The following is a 20,399-nucleotide window of genomic DNA, read 5'->3' on the forward strand; positions in this document are numbered from 1 at the left end:
ATTTCTAGCCATCTTTGAACAGCAAGTCATGTAAAGAGCTTTTTTTCTGTCTTAAAGGGGCAGTGTTGTATTTTGAGACAGGCTTGAATAAGCTAAGTAGCCAATAGGCAGAGGGTAGCATAACTTGTCAGATTCTCTGTAATAATGGTATGGGAATAATAATGCATTTTATTTTGTAAAGTGGTTTCTTGCATCAAACAACATCTTCAGTCACCTCCTTGTCTGAAGGACAAGTGGATAAACAGGTTTAATGTCAACCCTCCCCCAAAAAAAGTATCATGGAATGAAGGCCTACATTGAACACCACACATTGTCTGCTACTGTAGGCTGAATGATAGAACAGCTATTTCCATGTTAAAATGTTATGGGATGCATTTTCTCCATTGTTTTTTATGGTAGGCCACTCTGATAGGCCTACATTATGATCAAATAGCCACAGTAGCCTACTTGGCCACTGTTATAACTGTAACTTAAAGCGGGTACAGCCTCAGTTTTCACAGTAAACACACGGCAGCAATTGCATAAAAATTTCAAAACGTTGAAGTTTGCGCTCAGCAGACCTGAAATTTGCTCAGTGCCTAAAGAAATTAGAGGGAACATTGGTTATGGGTATGCTTGTAATCATTAAGGGCTGGGGAGTTTTTCAGGATAAAAAGAAACGGAATGGAGCTAAGCACAGGTAAAATCCTAGAAGAAAACCTGGTTCAGTCTGCTTTCCACCAAACACTGGGAGATGAATTTACCTTTCAGCAGGACAATAACCTAAAACACAAGGCCAAATCTACACTGGAGTTGCTTACCAAGAAGACAGTGAATGTTCCTGAGTGGCCGAGTTACAGTTTTGACTTAAATTTACTTGAAAATCTATGCGAAGAGCTGAACATTGTTGTCTAGCAATGATCAAAAACCAATTTGACAGAGCTTGAAGAATTTTGAAAAGAATAATGGGAAAATATTGCACAATCCAGCTGTGGAAAGCTCTTAGAGACTTACCCAGAAAGACTCACAGCTGTAATTGCTGCCAAAGGTGCTTCTACAAAGTATTGACCCAGGGGTGTGAATACTTACAGTTGAAGTCGGAAGTTTACCTACACTTAGGTTGGAGTCATTAAAACTTGTTTTTCAACCACTCCACAAATGTCTTGTTAACAAACTATAGTTTTGGCAAGTCGGTTAGGACATCTACTTTGTGCATGACACAAGTAATTTTTCCAACAATTGTTTACAGAGAGATTAATTCACTGTATCACAATTCCAGTGGGTCAGAAGTTTACATACACTAAGTTGACTGTGCCTTTAAACAGCTTGGAAAATTCCAGAAAATGATATCATGGCTTTAGAAGCTTCTGATAGGCTAACTGGCATCATTTGAGTCAATTGGAAGTGTACCTGTGGATGTATTTCAAGGCCTACCTTCAAACTCAGTGCCTCTTTGCTTGACATCATGGGAAAATCAAAATAAATCAGCCAAGACCTCAGAAAAAAATGTGTAGACCTCCACAAGTCTGGTTCATCAATGGGAGCAATTTCCAAACACCTGAAGGTACCACGTTCATCTGTACAAACAATAGTACGCAAGTATAAACACCATGGGACCACGCAGCCGTCATACCGCTCAGGAAGGAGACGCGTTCTGTCTCCTAGAGATGAACGAACTTTGGTGCAAAAAGTGCAAATCAATCCCAGAACAACAGCAAATGACCTTGTGAAGATGCTGGAGGAAACAGGTACAAAATATCTATAGCCACAGTAAAACGAGTCCTATATCGACATAACCTGAAAGGCCGCTCAGCACGGAAGAAGCCACTGCTCCAAAACCGTCATAAAAAAGCGAGACTAAGGTTTGCAACTGCACATGGGGACAAAGATCGTACTTTTTGGAGAAATGTCCTCTGGTCTGAGGAAACAAAAATAGAACTGTTTGGCCGTAATGACCATCGTTATGTTTGGAGGAAAAAGGTGGACGCTTGCAAGCCGAAGAACACCATCCCAACCGTGAAGCACGGGGGTGGCAGCATCATGCTGTGGGGGTGCTTTGCTGCAGGTGGGACTGGTGCACTTCACAAAATAGATGGCATCATGAGGAAGGAAAATTATGTGGATATATTGAAGCAACATCTCAAGACATCAGTCAGGAAGTTAAAGCTTGGTCGCCAATGGGTCTTCCAAATGGCCAATGATCCCAAGCATACTTCCAATGTTGTGGCAAAATTGCTTAAGGACAACAAAGTCAAGGTATTGGAGTGGCCATCACAAAGCCCTGACCTCAATCCTATAGAACATTTATGGGCAGAACTGAAAAAGCGTGTGCGAGCAAGGAGTCCTACAAACCTGACTCAGTTACACCAGCTCTGTCAGGAGGAATGGGCCAAAATTCACCCAACTTATTGTGGGAAGCTTGTGGAAGGCTACCCGAAACGTTTGACCCAAGTTAAACAATTTAAAGGCAATGCTACCAAATACTAATTGAGTGTATGTAAACTTCTGACCTTCTGGGAATGTGATGAAATAAATAATTATCTCTACTATTATTCTGACATTTCACATTCTTAAAATAAAGTGGTGATCCTAACTGACCTAAGACAGGGCATTTTTACCAGGATTAAATGTCAGGAATTGTGAAAAACTGAGTTTAAATGTATTTGGCTGAGGTGTATGTAAACTTCCGACTTCAACTGTATGTAAATTAGATATTTCTGTTTTTCATTTTCAATAAATTTGCAAAAATGTGTAAAAACATGTTTTCACTTTGTCATTCTGGGGTATTATGTGTAGATGGGTGAGGATTTTTAAAATATTTAATCCATTTTGAATTCAGGCTGTAACACAACAAAATATGGAATAAGTCAAGGGGTATGAATACCTTTTGAAGGCACTGTATATATTGAGATCTGGCCGCGAACCCCTGCAGTACCTCCGCAGATGAAAACCCCTGTATTAGGGCATGCAATGGAAAACTTTTAAAAACGTTTTGCAACAGGGGAAAAATGTAAATCTTATTGGGCAAGTCCATGTACTGTAGTCCCTTCCTGTTTCAGGCAGTTTTCTTCAGTTTGGTGCCTACCCACTGGGCACAGATATCATTTCAACTTCTAGTTTTTATTTATATTTGATTGAGATGTCAACTAACGTGACTTCAACGTGATTTTTCTTCCCACCATGTCATTGGATTTAAGTTAAAAGTTGGGTGAAAAAAATACTAAATTCCCTTACGTTGATGACTTTTTGCAAATCTAATCAGTTTTCCACATTGATCCAACGTCATCAGATATAATCTTTTTTGTTGAAATGACGTGGAAACAACGTTGATGCAACCAGTTTTTGCCCAGTGGGTAATGAACACGTCCCAAAGCAAGCTTCCCTCAGGTCCACAAATGTCTCGGCCCCCACCCCCCTCTTCTCGCATCTGTTTCTCTTTGTCTGCTGGCGGCCACAGCTCCTTCATATCCCCTCTCGCTCTCTCTCTCTCTCTCTCTCTCTCTCTCTCTCTCTCTCTCTCTCTCTCTCTCTCTCTCTCTCTCTCTCTCTCTCTCTCTCTCTCTCTCTCTCTCTCTCTCTCTCTCTCTCTCTCTCTCTTCTCTTCTCTTCTCTTCTCTTCTCTTCTCTTCTCTCTGTCTCAGTGTGGATATCGTGTTAACACTGGGTTACATTTTGTTGAATCTGCTCTGCTATTTTGGACATAATATATGGCTTATTTCACAGCCAGACAACTTTTAGGGCCCATGTGAGATGTCGGCTCAGAGATGATCAAGAAATACGTGTGACTCTCCTGAGTAGATTTGTTGTTTGAGTGGATTCTCGTATCAGCAACTTGCATTACAGTTTTTCTCGATTGCTAAGACACATTTCTTGAAAGCTGCTCTCCTTTTCTCTTAACTGTGAACACAAAACCCAATTTTCAAGCTACATTCACAAAACCTCAGACTCTTCTTGCAAAACCAAACTTTCACCTCAAAACAGTTCAATCTGTGCTCAAAACTGAACTATGTTGTCAAATCGTGCCCCGAGTCAATCAAAATTAAAAACACTACTGAACAGTCACTAAACACTACGTAGAAAAATAGAAAACACAATGCTCAGGACATGAAGCTGGATAAATAAATGTTTATTGTTCACTGTAGGCTAAATGCATGTTGCAAAAAAAAAAAACTGTGCATTTAGCACTTGTACAAAAATACAAAACAGAAATCTTGTGCATTTACATGTAGCACTTGTAAAAACAAACAGAAATCGTATGCGTTTGCCACTTGTGTACAGTAAGCCCATGTAAAAATAAAGTACAAAAATATACAAATAAGTGCATTACTCAGCCACAGCATCATGTCTCCGTACTGGGTCAGGCCACAGGACTTCATCCACATCACAGGCCACATTTTGTCTGGCCAGGCAACGGGGGAAAAAAACCCCTGGCATGCCGTATCCAGGCTTGGCATGCCTCCACACCTATGTCACCACAGGCAAGTCCCATGGCTTGCAGGAGATTTACCCTGGTGTAAGGTTGGCGTTCATATACCTTCCACCGCCATGAGGAGAAGAATTCCTCAATGGGGTTTAGGAAAGGGAGTACGGTGGAAGGCAAAGATTGATAAAACCTTGGTTCATATTGTACCACTCTCTAACCTGGAGGGCTCTGTGAAAACTCACATTGTCCCAAACAACAACATAGATGGGATGCTCATCCTGCTGCCCTAACAAAGCATCTCGCATGTGATTGAGGAAAATGAGGAGCTGGTGAGTGTTGTAGGGCCCCAGGTTGGCATGATGGTGGACAACCCCATGATTGCTGATGGCAGCACATAATGTGACATTGCCACCACGCTGCCCAGGAACACCAACAATGGCCCGATGGCCAATCACATTACGGCCTCTCCTTCTCCTTTTGGTGAGATTAAACCCAGCTTCATCCATGTAGATGTATTGATGGGGTCTTTCCATTGCATCCAGTTGAAAAACCCTCTGTAGAAATAGATATAGTTTTGTAAGTGATACGGAAAAAGTGATTTAGGCCACTACAGTAAATCACTACTTAGATTAATCAACATTGAATGTGTCTGGATATATGCCAACCTGTACATACTGGAATCTTTGCTCTTTGACTCTGTCTGAGTTGCGATCAAAGGGCACTCTGTATAGCTGTTTCATGCGCAGTCTGTTGCGCTTGAGGACACGATCAACAGTAGAGAGGCTGACACTGTTGATACCCTCAAAATGTAAATGGTCCTCAATGATCTTCTGCTGAATTTCGCTCAGTTTAATGGCATTGTTCTCACGGACCATATCAACAATTAGGGTCTCTTGGTGTGGGGAGAACATACCTGTCCTCCCACCCCCATGTGGCAGTCTTTCAATTCTACAAAAAGAAAACATGGAGTTACAAAAAATATACATGGAATACTAGGCCTACAAACAGTTAGACCAACCCTCCATTACAATACTACAGTACATTGGTACAGTGATGTACTGAAACATATATTTACGTACAGTATACTGTGGTACAGTATATAGTATGTCATACAGTAATTGCTGTCAACATTTACATACTGTACTATAATGTCAAAAAAAGGTAATTACCTGTTCTCTTCTCTAAATCTTCGGATTATGGTGGACACAGTGAATCTACTGATGTTTGGTTGTACCCTTTGTCCAGCCTCCCTCATGCTCATACCATGGACAAGAACATGGTCAATCACAGTAGCTCTGATTTCATCAGATATTACTGTTCTTTGTCTTCGCTGACCACCTCGACCACCTCGACCTCCTCTCACACGAACTCTTCCTCTCAGATTTCTATCCATTGTAGGGCCTCACAAACCAGTGCTCTCTGAACTGGCTTACTGTATATGTTCCCTCACATCATTAGCCACAAGTGTGATCAATTTTGAGTTGTTGTGTTCAAGTGGTGACACCTGTGCTCTAATTGTGTTTGACTTTTGTCACCTGTGCTCACCATTATGCAGCACGGGTGCATCACAATGAAAATGTGTTGGCAAGTTATGTCTAAACAGGTGAAAAGTGCTTATGGTTTTGCCAAAAGAGTGATTGATTCAATCAGTGGGTTCAGGCAACTGAGCATTTGGTTCAGACAATAGGGTTTAGTGTTTTAGCAATTGAGAAAAACTGTAAGATAAAACATTTTCCTCGATCATGATATATGATTGCTTATATTTCTCAGAACTGATCTCAAATTAGATGTCAGGATAGGGTAGCTGAACTATTCAGATATCAAGACAGAAACCAGAGTCACTGGTTGCAAAAAAATACTATTACATTAAAAAAGGAAGTCTGTTTCTACTCAACAGAGTTTGTGTTAAATGGCACTAGGCACATAACATGCTTCTGACCATAAACAGTTGTTGTGGTTTGACAACATTTTTACATTTGTTTCTCTGTGTTACTTCATACTGTATTTCTCTTTTAATCATTATACTGTTCAAGCTGTCTCTCTCTTTTCACTCGAGTTGAGTGAAACGTTTGCTTTGACACAGCTGCATTTTGTCTGACATAATGTCTTAAATCCATATATGCTCCCAAGTGTGTTTATTGTAACAATCATTTGGTCTTCTGTCTTCATCAGACCCCTGATGAAATTTAAAGCTTTAAAAATCCCACTGGGCACACACTGGTTCAATCAACGTTGTTTCCACGTTATTTCATTTAAATTACCTTGAACCAACGTGGAATAGTCGATGAATTGACGCTGGTGCCCAGTGGGATTGCTACATCCCACTTGGGAGGATATACGCAGTGTACTGTCTTCCTAGTTTTGTTGTTGAACATTAGTCTTACTAACATGTGCTCAGTCATATGTGTGTTTCTATCTTTTCTAATAATGTATGTTTCCCTTTCTCTCCAGCTTGTGGCGGCCATTGTTTTCCTGAGCTTCGGGATCATTGCCTCCTTCCTGTGTCTGGTGGTGGATGGCGTCTTCATCGTTTTCAACATGGTGAGTCACGTTGCTGCTTCACGTGTCTTTCAACTCAACAGATCACATGGTGTTCGAGACAATTGTGACCGTAAATGAAAATCTAACGTAAAACTAATTTATTTCTCATTCAGAGTGAAAATAGCAATTTTAGGGGGGGGATCATTTATTTCTCATTTATTCAGTCGGCAGTAGGCTTGATCTCAGTTTCCCCCAGTCTCTGATCTTGATGTCGTGCTTGAGAGTGTTTGTGAGAATAGCTGTAATATTAATGTTCATGCATGAGTGTTTCAACGTGTGTAGATGGAGATTGACCCACACTGTCTAGAATGTTGAAAGCAGTTTGGATTGAGCCTCACTCCCTGTGGATGAGTGTGGTCATGAGAAACCTTTGGGTGAGAGAGCGTCCTCTCCTCCCATTTCAATGTGTTAACCCAACCGAAAATTTCACACAAGATCAAATGTTCCGTTTGCCATCCCAATAGCACAATATAACTTCAATAATTGCAATAAACTTAACACATTTACATTTCAAAGTGGAACAATGCATGGCTACACAATGACATTGCAATATAATATTAATGTGTACATTTCTAGGGATATGCCAAGATGCAAAGGACCCATGGTCCAGAATTGTCTGCCTGCCTGCCTGCCTGCCTGCCTGCCTGCCTGCCTGCCTGCCAGCCTGCCTGCCTGCTTGCCTGCCTGCCTGCATGCCTGCCTGCCTGCCTGCCTGCCTGCCTGCCTGCCTGCCTGCCTATCTGATTGTGCAGGGCATTTGTGTTAGTATGTAGTGGGTGGAGGGCTGGGGAACCCAGCAAGCAAGTTATTGTATTAGACCAGTGATCACAAAGCTTCAGCTAGGAATGTTTGCCTCTCTATCAAAACCCTATTAAAAACATCTAAAGAAGAGTGAATTGTAAAATACAAAGCACCAATAATAAACAAGGTAGACAATATGCCATGTATTAGGGATCTAAGTGAGAGTTTTCTTATACTTTTTTTAATGCAATTTGTTATTGTTTAAATTCTGCATTTCTTCTGTTTTTCTCAAAACTGTGAGCAAGAATGAATAAAGCCAAAGCAGACAGAAATAAGTCTTTGGGTATAGCAGACTGGTCTCACAGACTAGACGTAACATAGTAAATATAAATCCTTGACAGTCAAATTAGTATGATATGTTACGTTTGGTATGGTTACAGATAAAAGGTTACTTAAGGTAAAAATGAAAGAAGGATGATTGGTCGGGGTGGATGGGTGGGCGTATAACATGAACGTAAAGCAACCCAAAGTAGAAGTTAATCACGGACAACATTAGCATTTTAGCTAATCAGCAACTTTGCAACTACTTACTACTTTATAGCTACTTTGTAACTACTTAGCATGTTAGCTAACTCTTCCCCTAACCCTAACCTTATCCCCTTTAGCTAACCCTTCCCCTAACCCTAACCCTTAACCCTAACCATAACCCTTTAACCTAACTCCTAACCTTAACCCTAACCTTAACCCCTAGAGATAGCTAACGTTAGCATTAGCCACCTAGACACCTAGCTAACGTTAGCCACAACAAATTGGAATTCGTAACATATCATACGTTTTGCTTATTCGTAACATATTGTACGTTTCGCAATTCGTAACATATCATACGAAATGGATGATGGACATCCACAAATTAATATATACCATACGAAACATAATATATCATACTAAATGTAGTGTTTCGGATTTACGTACAGAATAATATGAAATACTGTGAGACCACGTTGGGTATAGGGGCACTAGACTCCACTGGGTGTCTGTTTCCCAATAAGTCTTGATCTGTAAGCAACCCCCACACCCCCCGTTTGACTACATAGTTGAAATATTTTTGTATTTTTGATTCCAAGTAGGATTTGACCATATGAAGGGATGAGTATTAAAGTAAAAAAGAAGGACCTATTTTTGTCATAAATGTTATGGCTTTTCATTTGTATCCCTTTATAAGGAGAAGTGTAACAATTTGACATTTTAAACATTTTGCCTTTCCTCATGCTGTCAATATTACTAGGCCTTAGTTCTATTCACAATCATCAACCGGTCAAATCAAGTCCATATAGTAATCTGGCTTAGATGTCTGCCTCTAGATTATATCAATGCTTATGTTCAGCTTTTGTCACAGAAAGATTCCAATGCACTGTACAGATGTAGGATCTTAATTTGAGCAAGTTTGCTACAGCAGGAAGATAATCCTGCAGCAACAGGAAATGTGAATTATTATGTGGATTATAATTAATCAACACTTTTATGGGGGTTGATAGATTTTTCATAAGGGAAAATCAAGTCTGAAATTTAAAAGTGGAAATTACTAACTTTAGCAGCCTTTTTAAACCTCAAATACACTACAAGTTTTATATTTACTGCTTTCAGGAAAGTTCTCCTGCAACAGGGTGATCAAATGAACATCCTACATCTGTATGTATTCGGTACTTACAAATGTCAATAAGAGTTGACTTGACTAGTTCCAACGTAGTGTACTAGTTGATATACTTATATACAGTATGTGTTGAACAGCATAGTACATAACTACTATCTATTTACAATGCCTTAGTAAAAGCTGCAAAATTCACCCCTTCTGCTTCTAACATACATATATATATACATACAGTGGCTTGCGAAAGTATTCACCCCCCCTTGGCATTTTTCCTATTTTGTTGCCTGACAACCTGGAATTAAAATGGATTTTTGGGGGGTTTGTATCATTTGATTTACACAACATGCCTACCACTTTGAAGATGCAAAATATGCTTAATTGTGAAACAAACAAGAAACAAGACAAAAAAAACAGAAAACTTGAGCGTGCATAACTATTCACCCCCCCCCCAAAGTCAATACTTTGTAGAGCCATCTTTTGCAGCAATTACAGCTGCAAGTCTCTTGGGGTATGTCTCTATTAACTTGGCACATCTAGCCACTGGGATTTTTGGCCATTCTTCAAGGCAAAACTGCTCCAGCTCCTTCAAGTTGGATGGGTGCCACTGGTGTACAGCAATCTTTAAGTCATACCACAGATTCTCAATTGAATTGAGGTCTGGGCTTTGACTAGGCCATTCCAAGACATTTAAATGTTTCCCTTAAACCCCTCGAGTGTTGCTTTAGCAGTATGCTTAAGGTCATTGTCCTGCTGGAAGGTGAACCTCCGTCCCAGTCTCAAATCTGTGGAAGACTGAAACAGGTTTCCCTCAAGAATTTCCCTGTATTTAGCGCCCTCCATCATTCCTTCAATTCTGACCAGTTTCCCAGTCCCTGCCGATTAAAAACATCCCACAGCATGATGCTGCCACCACCATGCTTCACTGTGGGGATGGTGTTCTCGGGGTGATGAGAGGTGTTGGGTTTGCACCAGACATAGCGTTTTCCTTCATGGCCAAAAAGCTCAATTTTAGTCTCATCTGACCAAAGTACCTTCTTCCATATGTTTGGGGAGTCTCCCACATGCCTTTTGGTGAACACCAAACGTGTTTGCTTATTTTTTTCTTTAAGCAATGTCTTTTTTCTGGCCACTCTTCCGTAAAGCCCAGCTCTGTGGAGTGTACGGCTTAAAGTGGTCCTATGGACAGATACTCCAATCTCCGCTGTGGAGCTTTGCAGCTCCTTCAGGGTTATCTTTGGTCTCTTTGTTGCCTCTCTGATTAATGCCCTGCTTGCCTGGTCCGTGAGTTTTGGTGGGCAGCCCTCTCTTGGCAGGTTTGTTGTGGTGCCATATTCTTTCCATTTTTTAATAATGGATTTAATGGTGCTCCGTGGGATGATCAAAGTTTCGAATATTTTTTTATAACCCAACCCTGATCTGTACTTCTCCACAACTTTGTCCCTGACCTGTTTGGAGAGCTCCTTGGTCTTCATGGTGCCGCTTGCTTGGTGGTGCCCCTTGCTTAGTGGTGTTGCAGACTCTGGGACCTTTCAGAACAGGTGTATATATACTGAGATCATGTGACAGATCATATGACACTTAGATTGCAAACAGGTGGACTTTATTTAACTAATTATGTGACTTCTGAAGGTAATTGGTTGCACCAGATCTTATTTAGGGGCTTCATAGCAAAGGGGGTGAATACATATGCACGCACCATTTTTCCGTTATTAATTTTTGTAGAATTTTTTTAAATAAGTTATTTTTTTAATTTCACTTCACCAATTTGCACTATTTTGTGTATGTTCATTACATGAAATCCAAATAAAAATCAATTTAAATTACAGGTTGTAATGCAACAAAATAGGAAAAATGCCAAGGGGGATGAATACTTTTGCAAGGCACTGTATACAGTTGAAGTCGGAAGTTTATATACACCTCAGCCAAATACATTTAAACTCAGTTTTTCACAATTCCTGACATTTAATCCTAGTAAAAATGCCCTGTCTTAGGTCAGTTAGGATCACCACTTTATTTTAAGAATGTGAAATGTCAGAATAATAGTAGAGATAATTATTTATTTCAGCTTTTATTTATTTCATCACATTCCCAGAAGGTCCGAAGTTTACATACACTCAATTAGTATTTGGTAGCATTGCCTTTAAATTGTTTAACTTGGGTCAAATGTTTCGGGTAGCCTTCCACAAGCTTCCCTCAATAAGTTGGATGAATATTGGCCCATTCCTCCTGACAGAGCTGGTGTAACTGAATCAGGTTTGTAGGCCTTCTTGCTCGCACATGCTTTTTCAATTCTGCCCACAAATGTTCTACAGGATTGAGGTCAGGGCTTTGTGATGGCCACTCCAATATCTTGACTTTGTTGTCCTTAAGCCATTTTGCCACAACTTTCGAAGTTGGAAGACCCATTGGCGACCAAGCTTTAACTTCCTGACTGATGTCTTGAGATGTTGCTTCAATATATCCACATCATTTTCCTTCCTCATGATGATGATCTATTTTGTGAAGTGCACCAGTCCCTCCTGCAGCAAAGCACCCCCAGAGCATGATGCTGCCACCCCCGTGCTTCACGGTTGGGATGGTGTTCTTCGGCTTGCAAGACCCCCCTTTTTCCTCCAAACATAACGATGGTCATTATGGCCAAACAGTTATATTTTTGTTTAATCAGACCAGAGGACATTTCTCCAAAAAGTACTATCTTTGTCCCCATGTGCAGTTGCAAACCGTAGTCTGGCTTTTTTATGGCGGTTTTGGAGCAGTGGCTTCTTCCTTGCTGAGTGGCTTTTCAGGTTATGTCGAAATAGGACTTGTTTTACTGTGGATATAGATACTTTTGTACCTGTTTCCTCCAGCATCTTCACAAGGTCCTTTGTTGTTGTTCTGGGATTGATTTGCACTTTTCGCACCAAAGTACATTCATCTCTAGGAGACAGAACGCGTCTTCTTCCTGAGCGGTATGATGGCTGCGTGGTCCCATGGTGTTTATACTTGCGTACAATTGTTTGTACAGATGAACGTGGTACCTTCAGGCATTTGGAAATTGCTCCCAAGGATGAACCAGACTTGTGGAAGTCTTTTTTTGGCTGATTTCTTTACATTTTCCCATGATGTCAAGCAAAGAGGCACTGCGTTTGAAGGTAGGCCTTGAAATACAGCCACAGGTACACCAACAATTGACTCAAATGATGTCAATTAGCCTATCAGAAGCTTTTAAAGCCATGACATCATTTTCTGGAATTTTCCAAGCTGTTTAAAGGCACAGTCAACTTAGTGTATGTAAACTTCTGACCCACTGGAATTGTGATACATTGAATTATAAGTGAAATAATCTGTCTGTAAACAATTGTTGGAAAAATGACTTGTGTCATGGACAAAGTAGATGTCCTAACCGATTTGCCAAAACTATAGTTTGTTAACAAAAATGTGTGGAGTGGTTGAAAAGCGAGTTTTAATGACTCCAACCTAAGTGCATGTAAACCTCCGACTTCAACTGTGTATATATATATACACATACATACATATACATTTATACATATATATATTATATCCGTCTTCTGCTTCTAACATACAGTCGTGGTCAAAAGTTTTGTTAGTATTGGTCTTCACAAAGTTTGCTGCTTCAGTGTTTTTAGATATTTTTGTTAGATGTTACTATGGTATACTGAAGTATAATTACAAGCATTCCATAAGTGTCTAATTCTTTTATTGACAAATACATTAAGTTTATGCAAAGAGTCAATATTTGCAGTGTTGGCCCTTCTTTTTCAGCCCATTCTTGCATAATCAATGCTAGGAGTTTGTCAGAATTTGTGGGTTTTTGTTTGTCCACCCGCCTCTTGAGGATTGACCACAAGTTCTCAATGGGATTAAGGTCTGGGGAGTTTCCTGGCCATGGACCCAAAATTCTGATGTTTTGTTCCCAGAGCCACTTAGTTATCACTTTTGCCTTATGGCAAGGTGCTCCATCATGTTGGAAAAGGCATTGTTCGTCACCAAACTGTTCTTGGATGGTTGGGAGAAGTTGCTCTCTGAGGATGTGTTGGTACCATTCTTTATTCATGGCTGTGTTCTTAGGCAAAATTGTGAGTGAGCCCACTCCCTTGGCTGAGAAGCAACCCCACACATGAATGGTCTCAGGATGCTTTACTGTTGGCATGACACAGGACTGATGGTAGCGCTCACCTTGTCTTCTCCAGACAAGCTTTTTTCCGGATGCCCCAAACAATCGGAAAGGGGATTCATCAGAGAAAATGACTTTACCCCAGTCCTCAGCAGTCCAATCCCTGTACATTTTACAGAATATCAGTCTGTCCCTGATGTTTTTCCTGGAGAGAAGTGCCTTCCTCGCTGCCCTTCTTGACACCAGGCCATCCTCCAAAAGTCTTTGCCTCACTGTGCATGCAGATGCATTTATACCTGCCTGCTGCCATTCCTGAGCAAGCTCTGCACTGGTGGTGCCCCGATCCCGCAGCTGAATCAACTTTAGGAGATGGTCCTGGTGCTTGCTGGACTTTCTTGGGCGCCCTGACGCCTTCTTCACAACAATTGAACCTCTCTCCTTGAAGTTCTTGATGATCCGATAAATGGTTGATTTAGGTGCAATCTTGCTAGCGGCAATATCCTTGCCTGTGAAGCCCTTTTCGTGCAAAGCAATGATGACGGCACATGTTTCCTTGCAGGTAACCATTTTTCTTCCTCTGTTAACCATGATTTCAAGCACCACCTTCCTTTTAAAGCTTCCAGTCTGTTATTCTAACTCAATCGGCCTGAAAATGAACTTAATCCCCCAAAAATATTTCCACTGCATTTCAGCCCTGCCACAAAAGGACCAGCTGACATCATGTCAGTGAATCTCTCCTTAACACAGGTGAGAGTGTTGACACTCTCAACACTCTCACCTGTGTTAATGAGAGATTCACTGACATGATGTCAGCTGGTCCTTTTGTGGCAGGGCTGAAATGCAGTGGAAATGTTTTTTGGGGATTAAGTTCATTTTCATGGCAAAGAGGGACTTTGCAATTAATTGCAATTCATCTGATCACTCTTCTTAACATTCTGGAGTATATACAAATTGCCATCATAAAAACTGAGGCAGCACTTTGTGAAAATTAATGTTTGTGTCATTCTCAAAACTTTTGACCACGACTGTACACTGAGTGTACCAAACATTAGGAACACCTTCCTAATATTGAGTTGCACCCCTGTTTTCCCTCAGAACAGCCTCAATTCGTGAGGGCATGGACTCTATAAAGTGTCGAAAGCATTCCCCAGGGATGCTGGCCCATGTTGACTTCAATGCTTCCCACTGTTGTATCAAGTTGGCCGGATGTCCTTGCGTTGGTGAACCATTCTAAATATTTTTAATCCGTCTTCTGTTTTATTGGAGAACTTTACAATGCCAGAACGATATGGAGTCTAATTGGTAATGCTATTCAAAAGGGGTGTGCTGGAATTGGATGGAGTCATTGCAGCTGTGTTTAAACCAAATGTAGTGTCCCGAGTGGCGCAGTGGTCTAAGGCACTGCATCACAGTGCTAGCTATGCCACTAGAGATCCTGGTTCGAATCCAGGCTCTGTCGTAGCCGGCCGTGACCGGGAGACCCATGGGGCGGCGCACAATTGGCCCAGCGTAGGGGAGGGAATGGCCGGCAGGGATGTAGCTCAGTTGGTAGAGCATGGCGTTTGCAACGCCAGGGTTGTGGGTTCGATTCCCACGGTGGGCCAGTATAAAAAAATAAAATATATAATGTATGCATTCACTAACTGTAAGTCGCTCTGGATAAGAGCGTCTGCTAAATGACTAAAATGCAAATGTAATACAACTGCAGTCTATTCAAAGTTCTCATGCATTAAGAGATCATGTCTCTCTGTCTGTCCACACCAGGATGTCCGTCCTCTGAAAGCAGGGAGATGTCAGTTTTACACCAGTGGAAACAGCTATATCTATGAGAATTACTATGCCTCTGTAAGTACAACTGCACGCATAGCAATATGACTTACTGTGCTAGCTATACTATCCAATTCTGAAAATACATGTAGTACATACTGTCTGGCAGGGGGAAAATCAATTTTTAAGGGAGGGGTCAATCACCTTTGACTAATCTCTGCTTGTACTGTACCTGTCACTCAATACTGTTGATTAGAGTGTCTGCCTCCTCTTGCAGGTGCCATGCCAGGGTCTCACGGAGTCATGTAGTATGAAGGTACGCAGTGGGACCTGCTACTGCTGCGACCTTTATGACTGTGCCAAGTGAGTAAAAGATACACATACATTAAAGGTCCATAATGAAGCTTTGTGAACAACCCAACAGATTTCTGATAGAAATGTTATAGATCTGTCATTCTCATTGAAAGCAAGTCTGATAAGCGGTAGATCCAACCGGGAATAATCTAACTGGGTAATAAAAATGCAGTGCTAAAATAACTTTATATACAGTATATGTGGTAACTCACCCCTCACATCAGCAATGTGTAGAACCCACCCACCTGTGTGATGCTTGGAAGGCATTTTGTGCCAGAATGCTCGTCACACATTAGCTATCATGATGATAAGGTGTGGAGTGATTGTGCCCTATTTAAGCTGAAGTAGGCTCAAACTAGCGCCAAGGGTTTCCTAGCCAGGTCACATGGTGTACAGACCAACTCATCTCACTTCCCACTGCCCTCATGAGTCATCATTCGCTGCTCCTTCACTCCATGCTCATTCACACCACGCTGCTCGTTGGTAAGCGAATGCTCATGCTACCTGCCTCTCCTTAACTTGTAGACCGGTGTTTTGACTCACTGCCCCGCAATTTACTGCTTGCTTCTACAGCACCAAGTTGGTCATCTCCCGCTCGTGTAGTGTATGTGCAGGCAGGATCCATACAGTGAGCAAGTCCTCCGCTTTCTCTCTGTTTGCCGTACTGGTGTGTGACTCAGGTTTGTGTTGCTTGTGTGTTTGCCATTTCACAGGCCGTGCTTGTTTCGGGAGGCAGGGTGCGGGCTGTATTTGCAAACCCACTGTAGCTTATAGCAAACTTTCAGTAAATTCCTGTCAAGAAGAGAGTCCAATTAGCTTAGCTATCTTAGCTAGCCGGTAGTTTCAAATGGAGGTTGGTAACGAACAGTTTAAATGCTGCAGGAGCTGTGTTTATTTTGCTCTATTCCGGGACAATGTGGACTGTCTGGACTTTCAATGCAGCAACTGTTTGCTTGCAGAGGACTACAGAGGCGAAGTGGCTACTCTTAGCAAACAAGTAGCGATCAGGGTGTGACATTAGTGGATGTTCCTATTCTTGACCCTGCCAACCAGCCATGGAGGCATGTCACTCACAGTGGAAGTAGAAAGCAGCGGCCTTTGGTAATTGAGGCCTCCTTGGCGGTAGGAAGCCCGGACTGGTTACTTCAAACAGCTTCACTGCCCTGGATCTAGAGGTTCCGGCGCCTTCATCCCTGGAGGCTTCTGCTTCAAGATTGGATCCGGAGGTACCTGCGCCTCCGTCCCCTGTTCAGACTCCCTCTCCGGTGGCTTCTATGGTGAATACATCCAGTATGAAAATGTATGCACTCACTAACTGTAATTGGCTCTGGATAAGAGCATCTGCTAAATGACTAAAAATGCAAATGTAAAATAAGGCTTTGTTGGTTATGGGAGGCTCGAACTGGGTTGCAAGAAATTCGGTCGTGCGAGATTCCGCGTCTGGCTGGTCCTTGACGGGTCTCCCAAATGCTAGGCGTGGGAATGGGCGGATTTAATCTTCAATCTCTCCGGCTGTTGTCTTAGGCAGCTCTGTGGTTAGAAACTTATTGGTTTCTGGAGCAAAAACCCTGTGCTATCCCGGGGTTCGAGTACAGGATATTACTAGGCTGCTCCACACTTTTCTACATCAGCACACAGAGATTGATGCTGTTGTAGTCCATGTGGGATTTAATTACATTAAAAATGGTAGCTCGGAACGGCTGAAACAGGATTTTGAAGAATTGATTGGTTCTCTGCTGGATACCAAAAAACGTCCTATAATTTCTTGCCCTGTGCCCTCAGCAGATTACTAGCACTTCACAACTGGCTACTGACTACTGCAGTTCCTTGGGTGTACCTTTTGTAGCCAACTTTTACACCTTTTGGAAGCAGAGGATGCTCTATAAGGAGGACGGGATCCACCCTAATCGTTTGGGTGCATGGATCCTGTTCAAACACTATAAGGCAGCGCTGAGGCAATGACTGATCAAATCAAGCTCCTCAAAGGTACATGTATTTACTCCCATTAAATTGCAGAGATATCATTCCGCCACAATTTCCCATGTTGATAGGGTTATTGTAAATAGTAATTCTGTGCCTGTTAATTTAATAAAAATGTAATTTAATAATCAAATCAAATAAATACATTGATAGCTCTGTTAGCTCCCATAAGGAACCCACTGTTGTTAGCTCAACCTATGCTATTAATAGTTTTATATCAAGCTATCGTTTTGCTACATGTGCTCATAACCATAGGGGTATTGTCAATAGTAATCCTGTGCACATTTACCTGAATTCTGCTATTAGCTCTGCAACTTTGAATCCAATCAGGAAGTGGCTAGCTCATCCAGTTCTATTGACTCTTGTGTCACCATGGATACTCCTGCTGTTTTCAAATCTCGCAGAGGGCTTGGACTGTTAAATATAAATGTGCGAAGGCTGATGTCTAAACTGGACTTTCTGGATGTCTGGGTGCATGACACTAGCCCAGACTTTCTGGTTATCTCAGAGACCTGGCTGAATAATTTGATTATGGACAAGGACGTTGCCATTGCGGACTACAACGTTTTCAGATGTGATAGAGCAGAAAAGGGGGGAGGGGTGGCTATTTATGTAAGATCTTCTCTTATGGCATCATGCTCGCTTAGCATTTCAGTCCCCAAACTATGTGAGCTGTTGGTTATTAAAGTGGACATAAGCCAAAATATGCATATATTTATTGCTGCGGTCTACTGCCCCCCAGCTGCTTCGGTGGAGGCTGTTGGTATTATTTCTGATTATTTATAATATTTTCTGGTATTTTAACTGGTTGTGTTAGGAAATCTAAATCTTGATTGGCTTACAAATGCCTCAGATCAGTTTAAGAATATCGGTCTTGAGTTCAACTTGACTCAGCTGATAATGAAACCCACAAACCTAGCAAACATCTTCATTGATTGACCTTATCCTGACAAACTATAAATATTTGGCTAGTGGTGTTTTTGCAAGTTATATCAGCGACCACTGCCCTATTGCTTGCATTAGAGATACCAAATTGAAAAACTATTGTCACGATCGTCGACAGAAGCGGCCCAAGGTGCAGCGTGAGAAGCGTACATCTTTTAATGAGTACTTGTACACACAACGAACCAAAACAATAAACGATACGTGAAGTCCTAGGTTAAATACACAAACCTTCCGGAACAAGATCCCACAAAACAAAAGTGCCAACAGGCTGCCTAAGTATGGTTCCCAATCAGAGACAGTAAGAATCAGCTGCCTCTGATTGGGAACCACCCTGGCCAACATAGAAAACACGAACTAGAACACAACATAGAAAATAACACATAGAAACTCCACACCCTGGCTCAACATATAAGAGTCCCCAGAGCCAGGGCGTGACAACTATGACCATAGTATAATAGTGAAGAGACATTTTTTAAGATTCCCGCCCCTGGCGTTCCTTCATGATCTATATTATTCAGGGATTTTTTATACTAGCTGCATACCAGACCCTGTTGTGGCACTTACATTTTTCGTACCATTTTTACCTCTCTGGCTAATAAACATGTCCCTTTCAAGCGACTTAGAGTCAAAAACCGAACTAACCTATGGTACTCTCCTGTACTTGCAGAACTCGTCTTGATAAGAAATCAAGCCTGGGCCAAGGCTAGAGAAACTGGCTTGTTAGCTGATTGGCAGCTATTTAGGCAATTGAGAAATAGGTGCACTACCTCAGTTAAACACGCCAAATCAAACTACTTCCTTAGCGCTATGACTGACTCTGTTAGTGATCCCTCTAATTCCTCTACTTCCCTGCCTAAGCAAGTAGTTTTAGACACCTGCATCATTACTGAAAAAGTTCTGATTCATGATGCTTTTAATCAGCATTTTATCTCAGCTGGTTTCCTATTTGAAAGAAATGGTGGTCATTTGTTACTTAACTTTAGTATCAGGAAATATTCCAAAAGTGTGGAAAGCAGCTTTTGTGCTACCACTCCATAAGGGTGGAGATAGTAGTAATCTTGATAATTATCCACCCATTTCCAGGCTCACTTGTCTGGCGAAAATAATATACTGAACAAAAATATAAACGCAACAATTTCAACGATTTTACTGAGCTACAGTTCATTTAAGGAAATCACTAAATTGAATACATTCATTAGGCCCTAATCTATGGATTTCACATGACTCGGCAGGGGCGCAGCCATGGGTGGACCTGGGAGGGCATAGGCCCACCCACTTGGGAGCCAGGCCCAGCCACTGGGGAGCCAGGCCCAGCCAATCAGATTTGTTTTTCCCCAAAAAAGGGCTTTATTACAGACAGAAATATTCCTCAGTTTCATCAGCTGTCCGGGTGGCTGGTCTCAGATGATCCCGCAGGTGAAGAAGCCGGGTGTGGAGGTCCTGGGCTGGTGTGGTTACACGTGGTCTACGCTTGTGAGGCCGGTTGGACATACTGCCAAATTCTCTAAAACAACGTTGGAGGCGGCTTATGGTATATGGAATGAACATTCAATTCTCTGTTGGACATTCCTGCAGTCAGCATGCCAATCAAAATCTAGACATCTGTGACATTGTGTCCCCAGCACAAGGTTTTAAGAGTGGCCTTTTATTGTCCCCAGCACAAGGTACACCTGTGTAATGATCACGCTGTTTAGTCAGCTTCTTGATATGCCATACCTGTCAGGTGGATGGATTATCTTGGCAAAGGAGAAATGCTCACTAACAGGGATGTAAACAAATTTGTGCACAACATTTGAGAGAAATAAGCTTTTTGTGCAAATGGAACATTTCTGGGATATTTTATTTCAGCTAATGAAACATGGGACCAACACTTTACATGTTGTGTTTATATTTTTGTTCAGTAT

The 20,399-nt window shown here is 41.6% G+C and overlaps 1 protein-coding gene across 2 annotated transcripts in view; it reads left to right on the plus strand.

The window, feature by feature from the left end:
* LOC121564564 (transmembrane protein 255B) overlaps positions 1-20,399 on the plus strand; it is a 45,160-nt gene that overhangs the window by 10,941 nt on the left and 13,820 nt on the right. For both annotated transcript variants that reach the window (XM_045215786.1, XM_041875835.2), the window contains exons 4-6: positions 6,854-6,943; positions 15,214-15,294; positions 15,494-15,579. In XM_045215786.1, coding sequence (XP_045071721.1) covers positions 6,854-6,943; positions 15,214-15,294; positions 15,494-15,579 — 257 coding nt within the window. The remainder of the gene's footprint in view (positions 1-6,853; positions 6,944-15,213; positions 15,295-15,493; positions 15,580-20,399) is intronic.

Source organism: Coregonus clupeaformis, chromosome 5, assembly GCF_020615455.1.
Source record: "Coregonus clupeaformis isolate EN_2021a chromosome 5, ASM2061545v1, whole genome shotgun sequence".
Taxonomy (NCBI): Eukaryota; Metazoa; Chordata; class Actinopteri; order Salmoniformes; family Salmonidae; genus Coregonus; species Coregonus clupeaformis.